General features: G+C 42.0%; 1 protein-coding gene across 1 annotated transcript; it reads left to right on the top strand.

Annotated features, from left to right (window-relative positions):
- Positions 1–6,202: 6,202 nt before the first annotated feature.
- Positions 6,203–25,841, top strand: LOC129828979 (thyrotroph embryonic factor-like). The gene is made up of 5 exons (XM_055890338.1): positions 6,203–6,471; positions 9,059–9,418; positions 10,597–10,817; positions 21,307–21,518; positions 21,995–25,841. The coding sequence occupies exons 1-5, from the start codon at positions 6,396–6,398 to the stop codon at positions 22,014–22,016; spliced, it is 891 nt and encodes a 296-aa protein (XP_055746313.1). The 5' UTR covers positions 6,203–6,395; the 3' UTR covers positions 22,017–25,841.
- Positions 25,842–26,362: the final 521 nt, after the last annotated feature.

Here is a 26,362-nt window from a genome sequence, read left to right as displayed (position 1 = left end):
ATGTCTGGTGAGGACCTGCCTTACAACAGGCCTACAAGCCCTCAGTCCAGCCTCTCAACCTATTGCGGACAGTCTGAGCACTGATGAAGGGATTGTGCGTTCCTGGTGGTTTCCATCCTGTACCTGTCCCGCAGGTGTGATGTTTGGATGTACCGATCCTGTGCAGGTGTTGTTACACATGGTTTGCCACTGCGAGGACGATCAAAAAGGGACGTTTCTTTTTTTGCTGAGTTTATTTCAAAAGTTTGAGGTCACTTAGTTATGTCCTTGTTTTTGAAAGAAAAGCACTTTTTTTGGTCCATTTTTAAAATAACATCAAATTGACCAGAAATACAGTGTAGACATTGTTAATATTGTAAATGACTATTGTAGTTGTAAACGTTGCCTTGATGACAACTTTGCACACTCTTGGCATTCTCTCATCTGGAGTGCATTTCTTTTTTTATTATTTTTTTTATTAAAATTTTATCCCCTTTTCTCCCCAATTTTCGTGGTATCCAATCGCTAGTAATTACTATCTTGTCTCATCGCTACAACTCCCGTACGGGCTCGGGAGAGACGAAGGTCGAAAGTCATGCGTCCTCCGAAGCACAACCCAACCAAGCCGCACTGCTTCTTTAACACAGCGAGCCTCCAACCCGGAAGCCAGCCGCACCAATGTGTCGGAGGAAACACCGTGCACCTGGCCCCCTTGGTTAGCGCGCACTGCGCCCAGCCCACCACAGGAGTCGCTGGAGCGCGATGAGACAAGGAAATCCCTACCGGCCAAACCCTCCCTAACCCGGACGACGCTAGCCCAATTGTGCGTCGCCCCACGGACCTCCCGGTCGCGGCCGGCTGCGACAGAGCCTGGGGGCGAACCCAGAGACTCTGGTGGCGCAGTTAGCACTGCGATGCAGTGCCCTATACCACTGCGCCACCCGGGAGGCCCCTGGAGTGCATTTCAATTAACAGGTGTGCATTGTGAAAAGTAAATTTGTGAAATTTCTTTCCTCAACGCGTTTGAGCCAATCAGTTGTGTTGTGACAAGGTAGGGGTGGTATACAGAAGATAGCCCTATTTGGTAAAAGACCAAGTCCATATTATGACAAGAACAGCTCATAGGCAAAGAGAAACGACAGTCCATCATTACTTTAAGACATGAAGGTCAGTCAATCTGGAAAATTGGAAGAACTTTGAAAGTTTCTTCAAGTGCAGTCGCAAAAACCAAGTGCTAGGATGGAACTGGCTCTCATGAGGACCGCCACAGGAAAGGAAGACCCATAGTTACCTCTGCTGCAGAGGACAAGTGGCTTGTCACCTCTGACCGCTATCTTTAGAAGTGTTCAATAAACAGCCATAATAAATAAAATAAAAACTCATGTTTGTAAACAAATGGTTATATCAGAATGGTTAATAATAATGTGTCTGGCCTTGTGCTTAGAGAGGATTGGAGGAATAGAACAGTGGTCTGACCTGATAGTATCAATACCCACCAGAGAGAACTGCATTTGATCATGACTGACTCATTTGTCTTGGTTTAAGAAGTGGCTTTGTCCCCAAAAAGCATAGTCAGAAGTTTTTTTGTTTTTTCCTGTTAATCTTTTCAAGTAGAAGTCCAAATACGTGCTTGTAAACCTCAGTTCACACCATTTTCCCTGTATTAAAAGAAGAAAAATAAGTGTGAATTGACATGCACACCCATATCCACACACACAATTTGCTGATATCAGTTATGGATTATTTTCAACAACATGGAATAGGAACCAGGATTATAAGAAGTGAAAAAAAACAAGGCCTCTTTTTGTACTGTATTTTTACATTTGTTGTTTTGTTTGTTTTAGTTTTGACCTTTTCTCACCCTGGTTTGAAGTGAATTATGACCACAAGTGGACCAAATCTCTCAAGTGTTTAACAATAAACAGAGACTGTTTTAGAGAAATGGTGTGACTTTGATTTTCTTATTCACCCCACCCCATAAATTAATTTAAAGGTGTAGTATGCAGAATTCTCTCCGCCATTTATTGGTTGCTAAAATTATAATAGTTAGCCTAATTTCATTTTGTGACCATCTAAACCACTGTGAAATATCTTTTCAATATAAAAATAAAAAAAATTATATATTTTCAGCTGTTTTAAGCTGTTTAAAAAAAACGAAAGTAAAGAACGGGAAGCATAGAAATAGTACACACAGAACAGATCTGATGCTTATTTTAGACCTGCTTTCAATGATAATGACAGATCTATAACTCACATTTCTATGTGAATTTGGTTGGGACGCCCACAAAGTTACATATTGCAGCTTTAACAGTATATTGAAAGTATGAATTGGAATATTTAAGTTTGGACACAGCAAGAATATTGACCTAAATGATAATTCGAAATGTGTCTTTACTTCTCTGTTTGATTTGTTTTATTGGACTCAATAGGCTTCCAGTGGTTATATGAGATTCTAATGGCGAACGTGCATAAAGATGGTAGAATTCAGATATTACTTGATTTTCTTTTAGCATTATCGACTGAGTATGAACCATGTCTCGCGCCATAGTTTACAATGTGCAAATAAATCAGCACAATCTACCCTTTTGTTTTTTAAAATTGGGATCATTTATACTGTGATTAAAAAATAAAGTAGCGCAATGTAGGCTACAATACCTAAGCAATGTACCTCAGCAAAACGAGGAATTTGTGGTAAGTGCATGGGGGCCGCTATCTTTATGCACCTCTGCTATTACTGGTGGGCAACGTCAACGCTGAAACCAAAAAAAACATGATGTACTGGATCTACAATGATCCTAGGATTCTAACCCACTCAGATCCCAGCCTAGAAGTATGACCTTGCAAGAGGTCTCCATGGTTATGACTACTCCTATAACGTGGCTGATGTTGACTGAAGTGAAACGTGTTTTACATGTGCCCAAGATAGGACAGTGTGCCAGCCGAAAGAGATGCATGAGATCTAGCATGCCCAATTTGACTGGAGCGAGATTCCCAAAGGCTGGAGTGTCAGGCTTCTCTCCCGCTCATATTTCGCTTCATTGGCGCTCCACGGTCTCAGGGCATGTCCGCCCCAGCATGCATTTGTAGTCTACTTGTGTGCTGCTAATAGACTCTTCCTTTAGCTGCTGTCTTGGAGTTAGCTATATGTTTTCATAAAGAAACTGATAAACACATGTTATGAATCAAGTTGACTTACAGAGATGAGGACCAAGCGCAAGGGAGGGAGTGCAGTGATATCCACAACTAAAGAATCATTGTGGAATCTGAAAAGACTCTTATACCAAAATGATGATTGTTTACTTGGCTACTATGTGGACATGCTAAAAGAAATGAATGAGGTGGGTAGATGACTAAGTATCAGATATTTTAAACGTTTAGTTCATTTTCGTTATAGTATCTATACAATAGGCCATTGATTTTGGCCCAATAGACCTGGCATATTCCCACGTTAAAGGAGTTTTCTGTTTTGATTTCGTTTTTTTGCCAAAAAATCGTTTACCTTACCAATAGAAAAATCAGAAAACAACTCTGCATCTCTGCATCTCTGCCCAGCCTGGCACGAGTGGCCAAAAGGGTGTTTAGCATCCTGGCTCTGCAAGTGTGGAGAGGATATTCTCCGCTACTGGCCGGCTATACAGGCACCATCGCACTAAAAAGTCATTTTTCGTTTAATTTGTATTTAATTCTAAGTCACAGGCTATTTGCGCAATTTATAGACTGTAATGATTTAATACATTAATACAACATATGTGTTTAAATGCTGCGCGCTTTATGTCCTTACAAGCCTATTGTGTCGCACTCGCAAATGCTTCACAATGTATTTATTTGTAGGCTATAGCCTTGAAATAATTTAAATTAATATAGCCGAAATTAATTTTCGTTCCTTCTTAGGCTCCCTATTTAGTGTTTATGTTCTGTTTAATATGACATGTAGCCTATTTGAAATGATGTTCGCTTCTTACAGTACATTCACCTTTTCATGTTTATTCAAAACTTTTCATTCAAATCCACGTGGTTTGGTTTCAATACTTAAAAACCAATTAGTAGGTCCAGGTAGTCACAAAATAGATTCCCTGTGAGAATGGAGCGGTTTTTAGCGTAGCAAAAGGAAAGGACATAGAGCGCCGGAACGGTGAGCGTGATTTCCAACCGCTCAACTCCGCTCACATACTCTGATGGGTCTGGACCAGTGGTGATTTTAGCATGTAAATCTTGGTGGGGCAAAAAGAATACAAGTGGGATGCATGCCACCAAAGCCACAACACAAAAAATACATTAATTGAACTATTAATGGTGACAAACGGTGCCCACAAACTGTTAGGGCCTACATAAAGCTGGCTATCAGCAGCGCCTTGTCTGGCAGCGAAACAGTTAATTCGGCCTCATTTAAGGCCTTTAAAAAAAACATAGCTGATATGGCTGACTCGCTTAAACAAATGTGGTTTCTACTGACAATTGAGATGTACAAACTATGGCATAAGGGGGCGACAAGTGGATCAGTGGCAATCCTTAATTTCGATTAAGACCTTAATGAGGAGCTAGGACTTTTGCAATGTACAGCGACAGAATTCAGAACATGGGCAGTTCTTAGTGTTCTCCCTGTACACCAAGTCAGAACCGTAGGATAAATAAAGGGGCCATATAAGCAGACAATGAATGCTCTTACAATATTCGATGATTACATTTCTCGAAAACAGGTTATAGGCTACATGTGCACCACCAAGTCAGAACAGTAGGCAAAATGAAGAGGGGTAAGTATACCAAATGATTAGGGTGAGGCACGTGGGCTACTAACATCTTACGACACAACACACACTTCGTATTACTTTCTTAGCTCTAGTATACTTATCTCCCTGGCATATTACATAATTTATGCAGCAGCATACAATACATTTTTGGATTCATTTGAGCATGAAGGTGGCGTGGCGGTCCTTTGTGGGCAAATTTTGTCATCAAAGTCTGGCATTCTCTGGATTTATTGTGCTTCCAAACAACTGGAGGCCGGATTTACAATTTTGAGTTGGATGACCGTTCAAAACGTATTTTCCCAGTCGGAGCTTGTTTATTCCCGACTTCCCAGTTGTCCTGAACTCACTGAAGTCAAGTTTCCGCAGTTTCGAGTTAAGTTGTTTTGACTGCGGCACAAATCATGCTTCATTGACATGGCCAATGTTGAATAATTATCATTTTAAACTTGGAAAAAAGCTCCTTAATCCCAGATTTGAGACCACACAGCCACTGTCACTGATTCTTTCCAAACCACTCATTGTTGAATTTGCTATTTCCAACTTGTTGTGTAATGTTTATGGCTAATGGCCGATGAGCACCAATCCGTTTTATCTATAATTTCTCTTCATTATTTCTCTTCATATGACAAGGATTAAAAAGGACTTGCGAGTAGATTGTCGACTTGATTCGTGATGATGACTGCTAGCTAAGATTTTGAAAGTATGTTGACATGATCAGTCCAATCAATGCTACTGTACATATAACGTGATTTAACATAATTGTATCTGTGGCCAATGACCTTGAGCCTTCTTGGATGGGCACTTGTAATGTAACTCTATGGCGGCACCCAAGGGGCTAGAATTTTTGATATCCCCCCTTGGGGGTGATGTACTGTCCCCATGAGTGACCGAACACTGAGCCAATCACAGCGCAACGCTCTGTATTTTCTGCTGGCTTGCCCCACCACAGAAAGCAGTAAATTTGGCTGAAAAACCTGCATTTTGGAGCTACCATACTCAAGAAAACAAAAAAGAGACAATGTTTGTATGTAGCTTTATTAACTCAATGATATATATATATAATTTTTTACATTGTTTGCAAACTGATATGTGACATGTATTAATGCAAAACAGGCAAGCCCCCCCCCCCCCACACACACACACACAAATGCTATGCCCCATAATCCTCTGCATAATCCTATTTTCTGTGCAGATAACAATCCGATAGCCAATATAATTTACCGTTTACATATCTATAGATCAGTGACCTATTTAGGAAAGACAAACGGTAAGAGGCAACTAATTCGTTTATTTTGTTGCTGAGCACGTAGATTTATTTCGTAACAACGTATTTTGGTTTCTTAGGTAATACTGTAAACGCTTCCGATTGGCTTTCCCTATTTTGTCGGACAACAGGAGAAACCTATCACGACTCTTTCCGTAGGTTTCTAGCAGTGATTGGCTAGATCAGCTAGGCATCATGGGGAAAAAACGTTAAGGGGCGGGATACAAACCTTGTGGTCATAAAAACGAGGTTTACAATTTCGTAAAAATTTAATTCTCGTTTTACATGTGGCTACTTTTTCTGCTGTTGAATTTGGAAGCGTTGATAAATCTTGTCAATTTCATATCTGCTCCAGTTTTTAATTGATAGTCAGACCAGGAGATCTTTAAAAACTTTTAGAAAAGATGTCTTCAGAGATTCCGGAGATTTTCAAAGCTCTGCTAGAGGACCCCTTCACTGTTCCTACATTTGATTACAACGGTAAGAAGAAGCGAAATAATCGTAATATCTTTGTGAAAATTGTCAATAAATTGCGCTGTCTGAATGATAACGAATAATGTTTCCCCAGCGCTATAGTAAACCACGCGCGACCGACCCTATGTTCCAACCATAAAACGTATTTGATACATTTGTTGCAAGCATAAACAATGTCCTGTCTGTGAACACTCTTCGACTATAAATACAAAATGTTGGACTAATTTCTCACTGCATGTCCTATATATTACGTAACCTCAATAAAACCCTGGTGCCATTTTGACAGCGTCTCGGTTTAGTTAGCCTAGGCAATTTGATCACAAGATTGACCTCCGATTTAATCAACATGCCAGCATCATGTGGTGTGGGGGTTGTAGGGAGAAGTAGGATTAAGGTTTGTCATCGTTAGAGGGCTCTATTCACTTGTTCTGTTCTGGATGTGGTTGTGTTCTCTCATTTGTGAGATTGGATTGGATGTGATTTATGTAAACAGTCCAAGCAGATGTTGGCAACACTTAACCAGATTGTAAAACAAGATTAGAGTAGATATGATTTTTCACTTAAATTCACGAGACAATTGAAACATGGACAGTTGCAAAATGCATGTGGTGTCTGGTACTCCTAAACGTACTGATCACACTCAGGATACAAATTACTCAGGGCATTCACAACACTTGAACCACTGACATCAACTCCCAATAGCCAAACACCACTGGACAGGACTTGTCACCTAAAACCTAATGACGCAACCTGTCCACATAAGAGCTGTCCGGTATGCACTTGGTAAGGAAATGCTGGTAGTCTAATAATATGAACTGTAAACACAGAGCTCACTAATCTTGTGATATCCTCTTCCCAAACCAATTGCTGATAATTAGCCACATTCACACAAATGTTTGTAAGGCGGTGGGAGACACTTAAGTACACACATTGGTGCCCTTGGCTGCGTAGTGTGATCAAAGCCAAGTGCGTCATAGAGGAACCCACACACAATCTTGCCCAATGTTTGAGCTGCTGCCCTGAGGAAAGAGATTAAGGGCCCCACTGTTAAGCAATAATATAAGCCTGGCGAGTTTCATTCCATCAGCCATCAGACTGCTGAACAGTGGGACATAGGACAGATGCATGCCCATTACAAGGTCGGAAAGTAGGTCGCAGAGGCTTTGAATAGGTGAAAATGTAAATGTGTGACTTGTGTACTAACTTTCCAGTTTTCTGTACTGCATGTGTATTTATATTGTGTTGTTTGTGTATTTGTATACCGACGTCATACTTTATTGTCCATTTACATAGAAATTAAGTTAGTATCTCTCACACGAGGGGAGGAGGACAAAATATAAGGTCATGCTGGCAGCGCCAGTAATTCCCTGGAGGTCCATCCCCTCGTCTTGATGGTGACAGATAGATACACTCTTGTCTCCTTCATACCATACCACCCCTTTGGATGGACCTTTTTATAAGGCCTTCATAGATGCTTCACAAATTATTCAGAAGCAAACATCCAGAGAGTGAAAAAAGGGGATGACACATTTGCCAGATGTAAGGAGGACCTGATACAATAGCTTTTATACTGTATAGTAGGCCAATCAATAGCTTTTAAATTTTTGAAGCATCCATGTAGGCCTTATAAAGGATTTATGAAGGTGTCATAAAGACAGTAGTGGATGGGGCAGCAATCTGTTCAACTACTCTGCGCCTCACAAAGACACGCCTGTTGGAACCAAAAATCTCAAATTTGGACTCGTTAGCCCAAAGGATAGATTTCCACCGCTCGTGTAGACCTGATTCACACAGTCTCCTCTGAACAGGAGGAGAGATGTTGTTGACAAGATGTTGTGTCTGTTACTTGAACTCTGTGAAGCATTTATTTGGACTGCAATCTGAGGTGCAGTTAATTGCCGATTTTCTGAGGCTGGTAACTCTAATGAACTTATCCTCTGCAGCGAGGTAACTATGGGTCTTCCTTTCCTGTGTCGGTCCTCATGAGAGCAAGTTTCATCGTAGCGCTTGATGGTTTTTGCAATTGCACTTGAAGACACTTTCAAAGTTCTTGAAATGTTCTGTATTGACTGACCTTCATGTCTTAAAGTAACGATGGACTGTCGTTTCTCTTTGCTTATTTGAGCTGTTCTTGTCATAATATGGACTTGGTCTTTTACCAAATAGGGCTATCTTCTTTATTCCAACCCTACCTTATCACAACACAACTGATTGGCTCAAAGAAGAAGAAAATACATTCCACAAATTAACTTTAAACAAGGCACACCTGTTAATCGAAATGCACTCCGGGTGACTACCTCATGAAGCTGGTTGAGAGAATGCCAAGAGTGTGCAAATCTGTCATCAAGGCAAAGGGTGGCTACTGAAGAATCTCAAATTCAAAATATATATTGATTTGTTGAACACTTTTTTTTTGGTTACTAGATGATTCCATATGTGTTATTTCATAGTTTTGATGTCTTCACTATTCTTCTAAACTTAGCAAAAAAAGAAACATCCTCTCACTGTCAACTGCGTTTATTTTCAGCAAACTTAACGTGTAAATATTTGTATGAACATAACAAGATTACTCTCTTCTGTTTTGATGCCACAGACAATGACAAGGATAAGCTTTTTACGGGGGACAATGTGGACCTTGGAGGCGGGAGCGGGATGGGTCCGTCGGCCGCCCTGACCCCCGCCATCTGGGACAAGACCATCCCGTACAACAGGGAGACCTTCCACCTGGAGTACATGGACCTGGAGGAGTTCCTCATCGAGAACGGCATCCCCACCTCGTCCCTGGACAATGCTCTCGACATGAAAATTGCAGAGAAGAAGACAAAGAAGCCAACCAGCACCGCGACAGCCCCAGACGCCCCAATCTCCCTGCTGCCGGTCCTGGAACTAGACCAGTGTGAAGAGGAGGTGGTCACCATCACCCTCAACAGTGCTGATATCACAGGCAACACCGGTAGGCTACACCTGTGAAATCATTAGAGCCTTATGCCCTAATGGTCTGTTAGTGTTATTACATAGAGAATTACCCTATTAGTTACATGGTATAATACATAATTAATACAAAGCGTGACTCATGTGTTTAAGATCAAAGTAAACCAAGTAAGTTGTTCTGCCATAGACAGTCAGACATGTATGAGCACCAAGGGCACACATGACACATGTACGAAGAAACACATGCTGGTTTGTTTGAATGTCATTCAAGGCTGTATGTACTGTTGTGTGTGCTGCTGTAGATGGTGGTAAAAATAGATCCTAGCTGTTGTTCTGCTGAGTGGTCAAGACAACTGTGGTGTTTATTACGAGCTGACATAGACGTGGGCTGGGCTACATGAGGCCATCTTTATCGAATGTAGAAGCCTGGATTTATTTTAATATTCTCCAGTTCAGGATATAAACAGGTTAGAGCCAAATGTATGTTTCTACAAGAATTAAATTACTTGCAGTCTCACCGAACAGAATGTTCCATTTACATTGGGAGCATTTATTTAATCAACCTGTCAGGTTCTGAACAAATAGTAATGACTCAAACGGACGACTAGAAAAAGCTCAAGCCAAGTTTATTCATCCCATTGGGTCATACAGCTGAAAAGACAAGATATGAAGACAGAAGTACATATTTTAGAACCTCCTACTAGGCGGGGTCAACTCCTTACACATCTAGACAGCCAATACATGTCTGTTGCTAGGCAGGAACTTAATTGGTTCCTCTTACTGGTGTAGTCATGGCCCTGCCTGATGCTAGAACCTTTGTGGGCGTAGAAGTGTATGTGTGTGAGATAGGACTGTAAGAGGGTCGTTGTGGTGGGCCCCTCTGGACCCCCTTCCAGAGGTTTCTTCTCACTTCTGCTGACTTGACCTCAAGCCGAATTCCTCGCTCTTATTTAGTTCCGCAGCTGGCTTGCCTTATCAGAGATTAACTTTTGCCCTTTGCTTCCCTCAGTAACTTTCGATACACATTCCTTATTCACCCTTCATTGTCACAGAATATAAACAGTTATCATACATGTAAGGAAATCCATATGTTCTTATATAGTGACAGGAATAAGTATATTTCAAGTTAGAACCCAACAAACCAAAATGGTATACATGAAACCTTAACCTAATGCTTGGTCACCTGTATCTCCCTCACAGAGGTGGTGACAGACAAGGACAGGCTGACCCCTGAAACCATCGACCCGGAGGAGATTGAGGTGAACGTGAACTTTGATCCGGACCCTACAGACCTGGTCCTGTCCAGCGTTCCTGGAGGAGAGCTGTTCAACCCACGCAAACACAAGTTCTCAGAGGAGGAACTCAAACCACAGCCCATGATCAAGAAGGCCAAGAAGGTGTATGTACCTGAGGATTCTAAGGTAAGTCAGAGACATGGAGGTCGGAAACGATGATAAGGGTGTGGTAGGTAGCTGTATACGTTTTCTTTTCAAATTCCAAGAAGAGAAATAGGATGTTTTAAAAAATAGTTATTTAATTGTGGTTTATAGTACCACCAGTTAGTTTATAGAACAGTGGTCACCAACTGCGACTGGTCGATCTTCAAGGCATTCCTAGTCGATCACCAAACATTCCTGTGGAAAAGCCAATGATTATAAGGCTTGCTCCTTTTTGTTGTTGTTTCCACTGTTGGGAGATCTGTGGCTAAATCAAGGGTCACCGTGCCTACAGCTTCCAGCAAAGTTTGATACTAGCCTACATGAGATTTCATAACTTTTAAAAACCATGACCTGAGAGATGCTGTAAAGAGCTGCTGTTTTTATGAGTGAGTTCATGTTTAAGTTTTTATTCAGCACTGTCAACACTGTTTTTATTCAACACTATTACACAACATAAAATGCGCTTCTTCGTACTACCGCTCGCGCTGCAGCTGCTTTGAATTAGTAGCCAAGTGTATTGATAGCCCTGCGTTTTAATTATTAGCAGCTTGCCGTGTCTATTTTAATATCGAGAAATATTTCACTTTCTCTGGTCATAGGAACATGCATGAGGCAGATGCTGATGCGGTGCGACTCGAGTTTCGCCATCAGGTGGAAAACTGTGTCCGCTCTCTCTGGTCAGTCTCACCGGAGGAAAGGGACCGAGAGAGGCGGACCCTCTGCTGCTCTCTCTCTCCCTCCGCTGAGACTAATGCCTTGTTCAAAACAAATGGAAACTCAGAACTTGGACATCTCTGACTTCAGTCTGTTCAAGACAAATGGGAACTCCGGAAAAGAAATAGATCCGGCTGGGGAAAAATCTTTTTGAACGGTCATCCAACTCCGAATTCCAAGTCGGAAACTCGGGACTCTTTCTAGCACTCCGACCTGAAGATCACTGACTTCATGATTTAAAAATATATATATATATATATTTTTTTTTCCCAGAGTTCCCAGTTGTCTTGAACACACCATGATCATCAGATGCAAGTACAAATTATTTAAATGTATGCTCAGCTGTGCCTTGCAAGTGCTACACAAACTGATCTATTTTGTTATCAAAGCTCAAGTGTTAAAATATACTGAACAAAAATATAAATCAGTCAATTGAAATAAATAAATTGGGCCCTAATCTATGGATTGGGCAGGCCCACAGCCATGGATGGGTCTGGGATAGCATAGGCCCACCCACTATGGAGCCAGGCCCACCCAATCAGAATTAGTTTTTTCAAACAAAGGGACTTTATTACAGACCGAAATAGTCCTCAGTTTCATGAGCTACCCGGGTGGTTGGTCTCAGAAGAAGTAGCCGGATGTGGAGTTCCTGGGCTGGCGTGGTTTTACGTGGTCTGCAGTTGTGAGGCCGGTTGGACGTACTGCCAAATTCTCTAAAATGACATTGGAGGTGGCTTATAAGTAGAGAAATTAACATGAAATTATCGGGCTACAGCTCTGGTGGACATTCCTGCAGTCAGCATGCCAATTGCACGCGCTCTCAAATTGACATCTGTGGCGTTGTGTGACAAAACTAGACATTTTAGAGTGGCCTTTTATTGTCCCCGGCACAAGGTGCACCTGTGTAATCATGTTGTTTAATCAGCTACTTGATATGCCACACCTGTCAGGTGGATGGATTAACTTGGCAAAGGAGAAATACTCCTAACGAGGATGTAAACTAATTTGTGCACAACATTTTAGGGAAATACGCTTTTTGTGAGTATTGAACATTTCTGTTATCTTTTATTTTAGCTCATTAAACATTGGACCAACACACTACATGTTGCGTTTTATATTTTTGTTCAGTGTATATAATATGGTCTGAGAAGAACAATATTGCCAGGCATATAGCTAATGTGCTGTGAGAATGTATTCGGCCTACCTACTGCACAAACCTCATTCCTACAGAACTGTTTTTTATTAGGTTAATGTAAAAAATGCAACAACAACAAAATTATAATCTGAGCAGTTGATCTCTGCTTGCTTTTTGACTATAGCTCAGCCTTCAACACCATAGTACCCTCCTAGCTCATCATTACGCTTGTAGCCCTGGGTCTGAACCCCGCCCTGTGCAACTGGGTCCTGGACTTCCTGACGGGCCTCCCCCAGGTGGTAAGGGTAGGTAACAGCACCTCCACTTCGCTGATCCTCAACACGGGCCCCACAAGGGTGCTTGCTCAGCACCCTCCTGTACTCCCTGTTCACCAATGACTGCGTGGCCATGCACGCCTCCACCACAATCATCAAGTTTGCAGACGACACAACAGTAGTAGGCCTGATTACCAACAATGACGAGACAGTCTACAGGGAGGAGGTGACGGCCGTGGTGGAGTGGTGCCAGGAAAATAACCTCTCCCTCAACGTCAACAAAAATGAAGGAGCTGATCGTGGACTATAAATCACAATTTATTTGTCACATTCGCCGAATACAACCTTACAGTGAAATGCTTACTTACAAGCCCTTAACCAACAATGCAGTTTTAATTTAAAAAAGTGGACAATGCAAATAGTCCGGGTAGCCATTTGATTAGCTGTTCAGGAGTCTTATGGCTTGGGGGTAGAAGCTGTTAAGAAGCCTTTTGGACCTAGAGTTGGCGCTCCGGTACCACTTGCTGTGCGATATCAGGGAGAACAGCCTATGACTAGGGCGGCTGGAGTCTTTGGCAATATTTTCTACCTTCTTCTGACACCACCTAATATAGAGGTCCTGGATGACAGGAAGCCTGGCCCCGGTGATGTACTGGGCCGTACACACTACCCTTTGTAGTGCCTTGCGGTCGGAGGCCAAGCAGTTGCCATACCAGGCGGTGATGCAACCAGTCAGGATGCTCTCAATGGTGCAGCTGTAGAAATATTTGAGAATCTGAAGACCCATGCCAAGTCTTTTCAGTCTCCTGGGGGGAAATAGGTATTGTCGTGCCCTCTTCACGACGGTCTTGGTGTGTTTGGAACATGATAGTTTGTTGGTGATGTGAACACCAAGGAACTTGAAGCTCTCAATCTGCTCCACTACAGCCCCGTCGATAAGAATGGGGGATGTGCTCGGTCCTACTTATTCTGTAGTCCACAATCATCTCCTTTGTCTTGATCACGTTGAGGGAGAGGTTGTTATCCTGGCACCACACTGCCAGGTCTCTGACCTCCCTATAGGCTGTCTCATCGTTGCCGGTGATCGGCCTACCACTGTTGTGTTGTCGGCAAACTTAATGATGGTGTTGGAGTCGTGCTTGGCCATGCAGTCATGAGTGAACAGGGAGTACAGTAGGGGACTGAGCACGCACCCCTGAGGTGCCCCCGTGTTAAGGATTAGCGTGGAGGATGTGTTGTCAACTACCTTACCACCTGGGGGCGGCCTGTCAGGAAGTCCAGGATCCAGTTGCAGAGGGAGGTGTTTAGTCCCAGGGTCCTTAGCTTAGTGATGAGCTTTGAGGGCACTATGGTGTTGAATGCTGAGCTGTAGTCAGTGAATAGCATTCTCACGTATGTGTTCATTTTGTACAAGTTTCTGGGACAATGGTGTTGATGTGAGCCATGACAAGCCTTTCAAAGTGGGATTTCTTATAAGCGTCCGGATTAGTGTCCCGCACCTTGAAAGCGGCAGCTCTACCCATTAGCTCAGTGCGGATGTTGCCTGTAATCCATGGCTTCTGGTTGGGGCACGTACTGTCACTGTGGGGATGACGCCATCGATGTACTTATTGATGAAGCCAGTGACTGATGTGGTGTATTCCTCAATGCCATCGGAAAAATCCTGGAACATAGTCCAGTCTGTGCTAGCAAAACAGTCCTGTAGCTTAGCATCTGTGTCATCTGACCACTACCTTATTGAGCGAGTCACTGGTACTACCTGCTTTAGTTTTTGCATGTAAGCGGGAGTCAGGAGGATAGAGTTATGGTCAGATTTGCCAAATGGAGGGAGTGGGAGAGCTTTGTACGCGTCTCTGTGTGTGGAGTAAAGGTAGTCTAGAGTTTTTTTTCTTTCTTTTTTTTCTTCTGGTTGCACATTTAACATGCTGGTAGAAATGAGGTAAAACAGATTTAAGTTTCCCTGCGTTAAAGTCCCTGACCACTAGGAGCGCTGCCTCTGGATGAGCGTTTTCTTGTTTGCTTATGGTCTTATGCAGCTTGTTGCGTGCCGTCTTAGTGTCAGCATCGGTTTGTGGTGGTAAATAGACAGCTACGAAAAACATAGATAAACTCTCTTGGTAAATAGTGTGGTCTATAGCTTATCATGAGATCCACTACCTCAGGCGAACAAAACCTTGAGACTTCCTTATTATTAGATTTTGTGCACAGCTGTTATTTACATGTAGACAAAGACCGCCACCCCTTGTCTTACCGGAGGCAGCTGTTCTATCTTGCCAATGGACCGAAAACTCAGGCAGCAGTATGTTATTCATGTTGTCGTTCAGCCACGACTTGGTGAAACACAAGATATTACAGTTTGTAATGTCCCGCTGGTAGGATAGTCTTGATTGCACGTTGGCTAGTAGGACTGATGGTAGAGGGGGATTACTCACTCACCGTCAGATACTTATAAGGCACACTGACCTACGTCCCTGATATCTCTGTCTCGTCTTCATGCGAATGACGGGGATTTGGGCCTAGGGAGCACACCCCAATCCACATCGACGGGACCGCAGTGGAGAAGGTGGAAAGCTTCACGTTCCTCGGCGTATACATCACTGACAATCTGAAATGGTCCACCCACACAGACAGTGTGGTGACAGCGGTGCAATAGAAGGCTGAAGAAATTTGTCTTTGCCCCAAAGACCCTCAAACTTTTACAGATGCATAATTGAGAGCATCCTGTTGGGCTGTATCACCGCCTGGTACAGCAACTGCACTGCCCGCAACCACAAGGCTCTCCAGAGGGTGGTACGGTCTGCCCAACACATTACCAGGGGCACACTGCCTGCTTTCCAGGACACTTACAGCACCCGATGTCACAGGAAGGCCAAAAAGATAATCAAACCACCCAAGCCACGGCCTTTTCACACTGCTATCATCCAGAAGGCGAGGTCAGTACAGGTGCATCATAGCTGGGACCGAAAGACTGAAAAACAGCTTCTATCTCAAGTGACTCATAAACAAGATGGCGACCGGCAAGTTCGGCATGGTGGCAGCACTTTTACTTTGTTTGTTTTAAATGTTACTGGAAATAATTGCATCTGCTATTTAGATGAAAGAATAGTAAATTCTCAGCAACTTCTCAGTCATGCAAACACTTTTGATGGCATCCAGCACTTCGAATTTGGAAGGAATGTTATATACCAAACTTTCATAGCACCTTGGCACACACCAAAACGATTATTGAAATCCAGTCTGAAATCACAAATTAATGGTGGAGATCTTATAATAACTCGATGCCTTCTCTTATTGGGTGATATCCATCAATGCCCTGGACCTCACTTTATCACGAACCCCATCAAACGGCCTATGCATCCATGCTACTCTTGCGAACGGTGGATATAGAGTAACGGCAAAGCTTTGGTATGTTTGGAATGCGCGCAGTGGATTCATTTAAAATGCAGCGTTTCTAGGTTTGGGCAAGGGGTCAACGAAGCTTACCGTTGCTGTCGGTGTGCTGTACCCACGGGGTGTGTGAGCATTGAAGGTGGAGTGGGACCAGAGGACTTACCGAGGGAGGAGAGTGCACCGGAGGAGGGGGGGTCCACAGTGGAGCGGAGGCAACCAGAGGCGAGTGACGGTGGACACGGTGGTGAGGACGATGGATGGCACCTGGGGAGGGGTGCTCCATGGCGACAGAGGCCACCGGAGGCAGGGCAGTGGGAAGATGGCAGCGCAGTGGGAGGCGAGTTACAAGTGGATCGGGAATTCAATGAGGCCTTTGGGAAGAAGGGCTTACATTTTGTGCACTTAAACGTCTGAAGCGTCCTACCGAAGATCGATGAGATACGCCTGTTGGTTTGCAAATCAGAGGTGTCTTATGTTTTACTGAGCCATGGTTGGATTCATCTGTTTGTGACTCAGAAATTGAGATAGGTAATTACTCTGTTGTCAGGAAGGATCGAAATCAGAACGGTGGGGGAATATGTGCGTTTGTGTAATGCCCGAGGTGTAGTGGATGAACAGGAGTCAAACGCAGGAGACAGAGAGTTCAGAGTAGCGTTCAAAATTTAATTACCCACACGGGTGCAAACACGACGCTACTCAAAAAACAAATGCTTCACCCCAAACAGAGTGAGAACCACGGACAATACCAACCAACACGATACCCAGACACAACAAGAATGTACAGAGTGTACACACAACAATCCCGCACACCCAGCAGGCCGGGCTGCTGGGTAATAAAGCCCCACAAATCACAAACAGGTGCACCTACTCAACAAAAAGGGAGGGGGAGGAAAGGCAGGAGCAGCTAGTAGGCCGGTGACGACGACCGCCGAGCGCCACCCGACCAGGAAGGGGAGCCACCTTCGGTGGGAGTCGTTACAGTTTGTAAGATCAGACATTGCTTTTAACATCAGATCGGATTTAACCGCTGATCTAGAGATTGTCTGGCTGGATATCTGCCTTCCCAAAACCAAGACGATTTTGTTGGGTGTGTGTTATAGCCCGCACAAGCAGAATGCATTCTATGAAGGTCTTAAAATTGTGTTGTCAAACTGTAATGATTCCATTTTGAAGGAAATCATTTTGTTAGGGGATTTCAATACTGATGTCTGCAAGAATAATAGCCCAACCCACAGTGTATTTATGCACTTTTGTATGTCACTTTCTCTGACCCAAATGATTAAACATCCCACCAGGATATGTGAAACAGTACAATTGACTTAATATTGGTGTCTGATAAATCTAAAATATACTCCCATTGGACGGGTCAGGGTAAAGCAGAGATCTAGCCCTTGGTTTAATCATGAGATTCTAGAATCTATCCAAGCAAGGAATAAGGCCTTTAAGAAATTGAACAACTCTCAAGAGCCGCATGATTTTGTCCTATATAAACGTCACAGAAATGAAGCACAGAGCAGCATGGATGAAGCTAAGAGGGGTAACTTTACTGAGTAAAGCATTGAAAAAAATTTTTACCCTAAAAAGCTTTGGAAATCATTTAAGGAACTAGGCTGTAGTAGTACTACCAAAAACAAACTGAACATCAAAGGGGAGATGGTATATGAAAAAGCAGAGGTTGCCAATGAATTCAACTTTTTTTTCTTGTTGCCAGCAAGCTGGTTAGCAAGCTGCCCACCAGTTCTGTTTTTTATGGAAGCAACCAAGTCAAGAAGTATTATGTAAAGTTAGGGGTTCAGCCAAACTGTTTTCTTTTGCAAAGACAGCCAAAATAGTCAGTATGCTGACAGAGCTTAAATGTTCCAAAGCGACAGGCCTGGATAATATTCCTGCAAGGTTTCTAATAGATTCTGTTGAGCAAATTGGCCCTTGTATTACACATATCGTTAATCTCTCTCTTGAACAAGGCACCTTTCCCAGGGACATGAAACAAGCTAAAGTTATACCTCTGTATAAGAAGGGGATAAAGTCTGACCCTGGGAATTATAGGCCTGTATCTATCCTCTGTGTAACAGCAAAGATCCTGGAGAGAATTGTACATGAGCAAATGTATGAATATGTTAACAAACAGGGTCTAATGTATGATTTTCAGTCGGGTTTTTCGAAAACATACTCCACTGATTCATGTCTACTTTACTTGACGGACTTCATCAGGAAAGAGATTGATGAGGGAAATCTGTGTGGAATGCTACTGCTTGACCTACAGAAGGCCTTTGATACTGTCTCCTAATTTCCAAACTGGAGGCACTGGGGTTAAGCAGTATCCCTCTAGGCTGGGTAAAGTCCTATTTATCAGGGAGGGAGCAAGTAGTAGAGGTTAATGGTTCACTGTCTCAGGCAAAACCAATGAGTTGTGGCGTTCCGCAGGGGAGCTTGCTTGGGCCTCTGCTGTTTTTATTGTATATTAACGATATGAAAGATGCTTGTTCTTGCTGTCTTTTTCTTTATGCGGATGACTCTACACTTCCGGTGTCTCACAAAGTAAAACTATGTTGGAGAGCATACTTAGCACAGAGCTTACTAACATTAGCAAATGTCTTGTAGATAATAAGCTATCTCTGCACTTAGTGAAAACTGAAGCAATTATTTTTAGATCCAGACCTAAATTGTGTAGGTTGTCTGAAATCAGAGTGGAGTTAGGGGGTGAGGTGCTGACTACTAAAACCTCTGTTAGCTACTTGGGATGTATCCTTGATGGAAGCATGGGAGGTGTGAGCATAGCCAATAAGGTGCTAGGGAAGGTTAATGCCAGGACAAAATTTTTGGATAGGAAGTCCAAGCTGCTTGATAAGGACTCCATGAAAGTGCTAGCTACTGCCCTCATTCAATGCCATTTTGACTATGCTAGTACTTCCTGGTTTGGGAGCTTATCTAAACTTATGAAGGGGAAGCTTGTCGTGGTAATTTCCTGTATTACTAAATGAGGAGAATTATAAACCACACACCAGTCAGAGTTATACTTAAACTTCAACTTTAATTATACGAGCTTCATCATAGCCCTTTGACTCTCAGATCAATTCAGTGTCGATAATGAATTCTGAGAGTGCCTATAAAAGAATACCAGTATCTTTTATAGCCAAGATACACCCCTCTCAACTTACATGACGAACAACAGATCTTAGGAACAGTTCACAAATAAAGACTTTTACTTGAGAGAGGAGAATCCCATAGCCAGATAGCATTAGCTATAAATTATCATTCAGTTTGGTCTCTAAGACGAGGTTCTAATCTCGTTCCTGGTACTTCATAGTACCAAAACATCAACTCATCCAATGGCATATATCAATTGTCAACTTTAGATACGCCCATCTCAAGAACACCCCACTCATGGACAAGCTCACTGAGGGGAGTGACTTGCGCACAGACATTGTGGAGCCAAGAGATAATTGGTTCCCACTTAATCATCCCTTCACATGGTTTAACAGATACATTCACATATGAAGACAAGCCTGACCTCTCCCCTCTCTGGGCCCCAAGTGACTTTTCCCTAGCTGAGAAGGGAAAAGTTTAACTGCCAACAGTATAGTCCAAAAGGAGACATTCTAATGACAAGTATCTCACATTAGCATATTATGTAAATCAAACATCTTATTTATCTATGTTACCTAACTAATTCTGATTCAGCTCCCACAAGCTCCCGATAGCCCAGAATAAGCTGATCAGGGTAGTAATGCAGGTGAGTCCACGTACTCACATAGGCAGCAGCTGCTTTCAGGAACTAAACTGGCTGCCTGTTGAGGCTAGGGTGTCCCAGATTAGACTAGGTTTGGTTTACGGTCCTGCGCCCAGATATCTAAGTGATTATTTTCCTCGTGTTAGGGATGCACACAATCACAGCACCAGATCAGGTGTTGCTGATGTGTGCTTATACAGGTTCAGGAGTAATCCTGGGAAAGGTATTTTCTTGTATACTGGAGCCTCAGAATAGAATGAGTTGCCTCTGCCTATAAAAACAACGTCCTCTCTGGACAGCTTTAAAAATAAAGTAAAAATATGTTTGATGTCTTCTGTGCCCATATGAATAACCCCTATGATGTAACTGGAATGATGAGATAGATGTTCTTCTATGTTTTTGTTTTATGATTTCACTACCATACTGTGTTTGGTCTTGTATAGCCATCTTGTCTCAAGAGGACCACAATGGAAATAAGTCCCAGACTTTGTGTGTTATCCTCGATGAGTTTATTCATGTGCATGTATGGCTTTTAAGTTTTATGTGTGCTTGTTTTTTTAAATGGTCGAATTAATAAACTAAACTAAAATCAGACTGTTAAATAGCCATCACTAGCTGGCTACCACCCGACTACTCAACCCTGCATCTTACAGGCTGCTGCCCTATAGACATAGACATGGAATGACTGGCCACTTTAATTATGTAACAGTAGTCACTTTAATGTTTACTAATTTCATCTGTAAAAACTGTATTCTATTCTCCTGTATTTTAGTCAATGCCACTCCGACATTGCTCGTCTTAATATTTATATATTTCTTAATTCCATTGTTTTACTTTTAGATTTGTGTATTGTTGTGCATTGTTAGATACTACTACACTGTTGGAGCTAGGAACAAGCATTTTGCTACACCCGCAACATCTACTAAATATGTGTATGTGACCATTAAAATTTGATTTGACTGCGAAAGTGATCTTGACTCAAACGTTGGTGACCACTGTCAAAGAGCATTCAGTCATTCTGAAGGTCTTTTTAAATTACCTAGCGCCAGTGAGGGGACAACTAGCTTTTGCTTTTTAACAAAGCTTTCAATAACTTAGCAGCGACATTGGATGCTTTCAATAACACTGCAGTGACATTGAATTGAAAGCATGCTCTCATCTTCAAGGTCGCTTTCAATAACAACCTTGTTCTCTCTGCTCTTTCTCTGTCCCCCTCCTCCTCACAAGGATGAGAAGTACTGGCAGAGGAGGAAGAAGAACAACGTGGCGGCGAAGCGTTCCCGGGACGCGCGCCGCCTCAAGGAGAACCAGATCACGGTGCGGGCGGCTTTCCTGGAGCGTGAGAACACGGCACTACGACAGGAAGTGGGCGAGCTACGGAATGACTTTGCCCGCAGCAAGAATGTTGTGGCCCGCTACGTGGCCAAATTCGGAGAACTGTAAGGGACCAAACACAGACAACTGCCGGCCGTTGCACACAGATTGCATCAGCTAGTCACTTCATTTTGGTCAGATCACTAAGTAGCAACATCCTTTGTCATAAATCAATTGTAAATACCCACTGTTGCACTACTCGCATTAGCTGCATACGAAACAATGAGAGACAGTGATTTGCGGTAAGTATGAGCTCCTCAGTGAGACAGATAAGGAAACCATGACATCACGTTGAGGTGGAGAAAGGCAGGCATATTATTGCAATGAATACACTACAAAATTTTCAAATACAAAATAACCAGTGAGACATGACCTTGTGATTCGCTCCTTTATAACACAATACTCCCTGTATAACACAAGTTTGATGGGTAAAATTGATGAATAATGTGGTAATGAAACATTAACTTTCCCTCATCACCTCATGTTAACTCCCCGTCTTCCTTTCCTGGTAAATAATCTACTTTTTCTCTTCTCTTTCAAGTGCATTGCTGGAAGACCAGTAGACTATTGTTGATTTACAGTGGGGCAAAAAAGTATTTAGTCAGCCACCAATTGTGCAATTTCTCCCACTTAAAAAGATGAGAGAGGCCTGTAATTTTCATCATAGGTACACTTCAACTATGACAGACAAAATGAGAGAGAAAAAAATCCAGAAAATCACATTGTAGGATTTTTTATGAATTTATTTGCAAATTATGGTGGAAAATAGGTATTTGGTCAATAACAAAAGTTTATCTCAATACTTTGTTATATACCCTTTGTTGGCAATGACAGAGGTCAAACGTTTTCTGTAAGTCTTCACAAGGTTTTCACACACTGTTGCTGGTATTTTGGCCCATTCCTCCATGCAGATATCCTCTAGAGCAGTGATGTTTTGGGGCTGTTGCTGGGCAACACGGACTTTCAACTCCCTCCAAAGATTTATGTTTTTTTTATTTTTTTTACTCAAAATCTCACGATACATGGCCCCATTCATTCTTTCCTTTACGCGGATCAGTCGTCCTGGTCCCTTTGCAGAAAAACAGCCCCAAAGCATGATGTTTCCACCCCCATGCTTCACAGTAGGTATGGTGTTCTTTGGATGCAACTCAGCATTCTTTGTCCTCCAAACACGACGAGTTGAGTTTTTACCAAAAAGTTATATTTTGGTTTCATCTGACAATATGACATTCTCCCAATCTTCTTCTGGATCATCCAAATGCTCTCTAGCAAACTTCAGACGGGCCTGGACATGTACTGGCTTAAGCAGGGGGACACGTCTGGCACTGCAGGATTTGAGTCCCTGGCGACGTAGTGTGTTACTGATGGTAGGCTTTGTTGCTTTGGTCCCAGCTCTCTGCAGGTCATTCACTAGGTCCCCCCGTGTGGTTCTGGGATTTTTGCTCACCGTTCTTGTGATCATTTTGACCCCACAGGGTGAGATCTTGCGTGGAGCCCCAGATCGAGGGAGATTATCAGTGGTCTTGTATGTCTTCCATTTCCTAATAATTGCTCCCACAGTTGATTTCTTCAAACCATGCTGCTTACCTATTGCAGATTCAGTCTTCCCAGCCTGGTGCACGTCTACAATTTTGTTTCTGGTGTCCTTTGACAGCTCTTTGGTCTTGGCCATAGTGGAGTTTGTAGTGTGACTGTTTGAGGTTGTGGACAGGTGTCTTTTTATACTGATAACAAGTTCAAACAGGTGCCATTAATACAGGTAATGAGTGGAGGACAAAGGAGCCTCTTAAAGAAGAAGTTACAGGTCTGTGAGAGCCAGAAATCTTACTTGTTTGTAGGTGACCAAATACTTATTTTCCACCATAATTTGCAAATAAATTCATAAAAAATCCTACAATGTGATTTTTTGTTTTTTTCCCCCCTCATTTTGTCTGTCATAGTTGAAGTGTACCTCTGATGAAAATTACAGGCCTCTCTCATCGTTTAAGTGGGAGAACTTGCACAATTGGTGGCTGACTAAATACTTTTTTGCCCCACTGTATTTGTGGCGTGGGTGAAGTAGTTGAATCAAATACAATGGATAGATGGATCAGAAGATGGAGTGTGGAAGAGAGTGAATGATGTTGCCATGTAGATACTGTGGAATTGTATTAGTGACCCCTGCTTATTGTTTTTATTTGACTTTTAATTTTTTTTAATTAGGGGGGGTAGATCAGCTTTAACATTGCAGATAGATTGTAGCTTCCATCAATATGCATCATTTCTAATCCCCCATATATTTGTTTTGTAAATATATATTTTCCTTTATTATTTTCCCTTAACCCTACCACCACTCCCCTAATTTGAGTAAACTAATGGACAACAACACTTGGGCCTTTGATGGACATAGTGTATTTTACAATAGTTATCTTTTGTTTGTTTTTAGTCCCATCCTTCAGTTCCACTCAACCCCTCCCATCTCTGAAGACCATCCAGTTTTAATTTCATTTTACCATATTTTTAACTGTGCTGTTTCACAAAAGTTCTGAACCTATATACATTTTACGGACACAGTATATTTTACAATAGTTATCTTTTGTTTGTTTTTAGTCCCATCCTTCAGCTCCACTCGACCCCTCCCATCTATCTCTGAACACCATCCAGTTTCGATTTCTATTTGCCATATATTTTTCTGTGATGTTTCTGAACCTTTCTATTCTCATAGTTTCTACAGCTTGTAAATTAAAGATACATTTTTTTGCTAAAAGTATTATATTATTGATGGATTGATTGACTTTTCAAATCACCCAGCAGTGCTATTTGCAGAGTTAGATCCAGGTAAATGTTGCTATTCTTCAGCCATTTATTTAACTTTGTTTTAACTTGGAGTGCTTCTTTCAATACACTACAATGAGAATGTGTATTCTGATCATGTTTTGTACAACATTTGCTGGTAAAGAGATTGGGAAAGGGGATAAGGGTGGGTGACATTTTAGTAAACTGAAAAGGGCTTTTATTTTGGGGAGATTTTAGTCTAAACTAGCATGGCTTGTCCAGAAGCAGTTCTGGTTTCACAAGTTTGCTTCCAAGTCTCCCGTTAATGTCAAAGGTTAATTAAAATATAATACAATAACTAAAATTAATCCGGGCACTAATACTGCTTGGTAGTGGTTTTAAGAAGTCTATTCCTGTACATGTTAACACTTGCTTCAAACTGTACACAATGCTTGGTAATATTTCAGTCTCTGTCTTGTCTATTGTTCAATGGTCTTGGATCATTGTCAATTCCAGGAAAGTTCTTTCTTCAGCTTCTGTGTTATAAAGAAATGCTTAAAGTTAGCTTTATTTTCTGGACTTTTTCCTTATTTTCAAATAACTCCATACAAAAACCTGTTGACTTATCTATGACATTACTGTGCAATTTACAAGTTTTCTGCAATTGTGTTCTTAACCAAATGTAAAACTCCAACCTTTCTCCTGTTTACTACTATGGAAAGTGGTTTTTCCAAGTTCTCTGGGACCTTGATCATATGTGGACAGTTGCCACACAATGTAAAAAGGTGACCGATTCTGTGCTCTGTCTGCAATGAGTACAATACATTGTAGTTACCTCCTACGTCCCTAGTTCTGGCTACGTCAGAACTATGGGGATGTTTGTATGTTGCAGTTCTCATTCCTTTTGATAAATGTTGTCGTTTTTAAATTCCTTTTGTCAAAAATCAATGTGGCTTGATCTGGGCCTGTTTCAACAAGGACCTTCAGCGCAGTGCCCAGTCAGGGCAATACCATGTTAACTACTACTATATCATATACTGAAATTCAAGCCTCCTTTCAGGGTTTCTGTCTCCTGAGTTTTTTCCCCCTTTGGTCCATCAAGCCTGCTTGTCACTTTCCTAATTCCTGCTGATGTAACTAGAGGAAAATAAGTGATTGCAGTGCTTTCAGCTCGTTTCGGAATTTATCTTTAGAATTACCTTGAAGGTAGTCTGGATGTGTTATATTTGAAAGTTGGTTTTGTGCATTGAGGTGAGAACCTTGTTCAAATTGACAGCTTCATTTATTGGTTTGCAAAATCTGGAGACAAGACCTTCGTGTGATTGTAATTCTTCCAGTCCTTTGACTATAGATCAGTGCTCAAACATGTTGGGAAGTAGATGATTGAGAACAGACAAATCAAGAATTTGATTCAGATAAACTATGTACATTTTGATTAAACCAAACAGTGAACGATGTAAGGGAAACCGACTGGATTGGGTGGGGCACCCTAAACACTAGCACAATTCCTTTCTTAGGCTACAACCAAGAAAATGTTTACAACTGGTGCAGGGGAAATTCTTAACTGAGAATGATCTAGACTTAGTTTCTACATTGTTGTATGTCCTGTATATATAAATAAAGCATTGAAAACAGTGGTGTTTTTGGACTGAAGTACCTGCCGGTGTAAATATTAGACAGGACAGTTAACCACCCAGAGAAAGGAACACACCAATAGCTTTAGGAGAAAGTTCTCAACTTAGCCATTGGATAAACTGGACTCCTTTTTCTTGGCCATGCCAGGGGTGTAATCATCAGTCCAACCTTTTGCAATAGCAACGGTTTACTCAGACAACCTTTCGCACCAAAAGTTTTGTTTGGATCCTTGTGAATACACCCCTGGTGTTGCATAAGCCACTGAGAAACTGAAAAGATGCCATCTGGTGGTGGAGGTATGGAGGAGGAAGTGGCTAAGACCAACAATGGATGTGCGTTAGGGGCTGCACAAATGTTTATCAAATTTCAATGTAGAGATGCTGATTAGATTTGCAAGTGGGGATAGAACACTGAATCACACCTTAAATCCACTGTTGAGTCAGGTGAGTTGTTAGTCAATCATTCCCCCATTCATGATATAAAATAAGAATTTTAATGTCTAACGCTCAATTCAGAAGTG

The sequence above is a fragment of the Salvelinus fontinalis genome, chromosome 30, assembly GCF_029448725.1.
Source record: "Salvelinus fontinalis isolate EN_2023a chromosome 30, ASM2944872v1, whole genome shotgun sequence".
Taxonomy (NCBI): domain Eukaryota; kingdom Metazoa; phylum Chordata; class Actinopteri; order Salmoniformes; family Salmonidae; genus Salvelinus; species Salvelinus fontinalis.
Note: the sequence above shows the minus strand (reverse complement) of the source record. Positions and strands in the feature narration are given on the sequence as shown.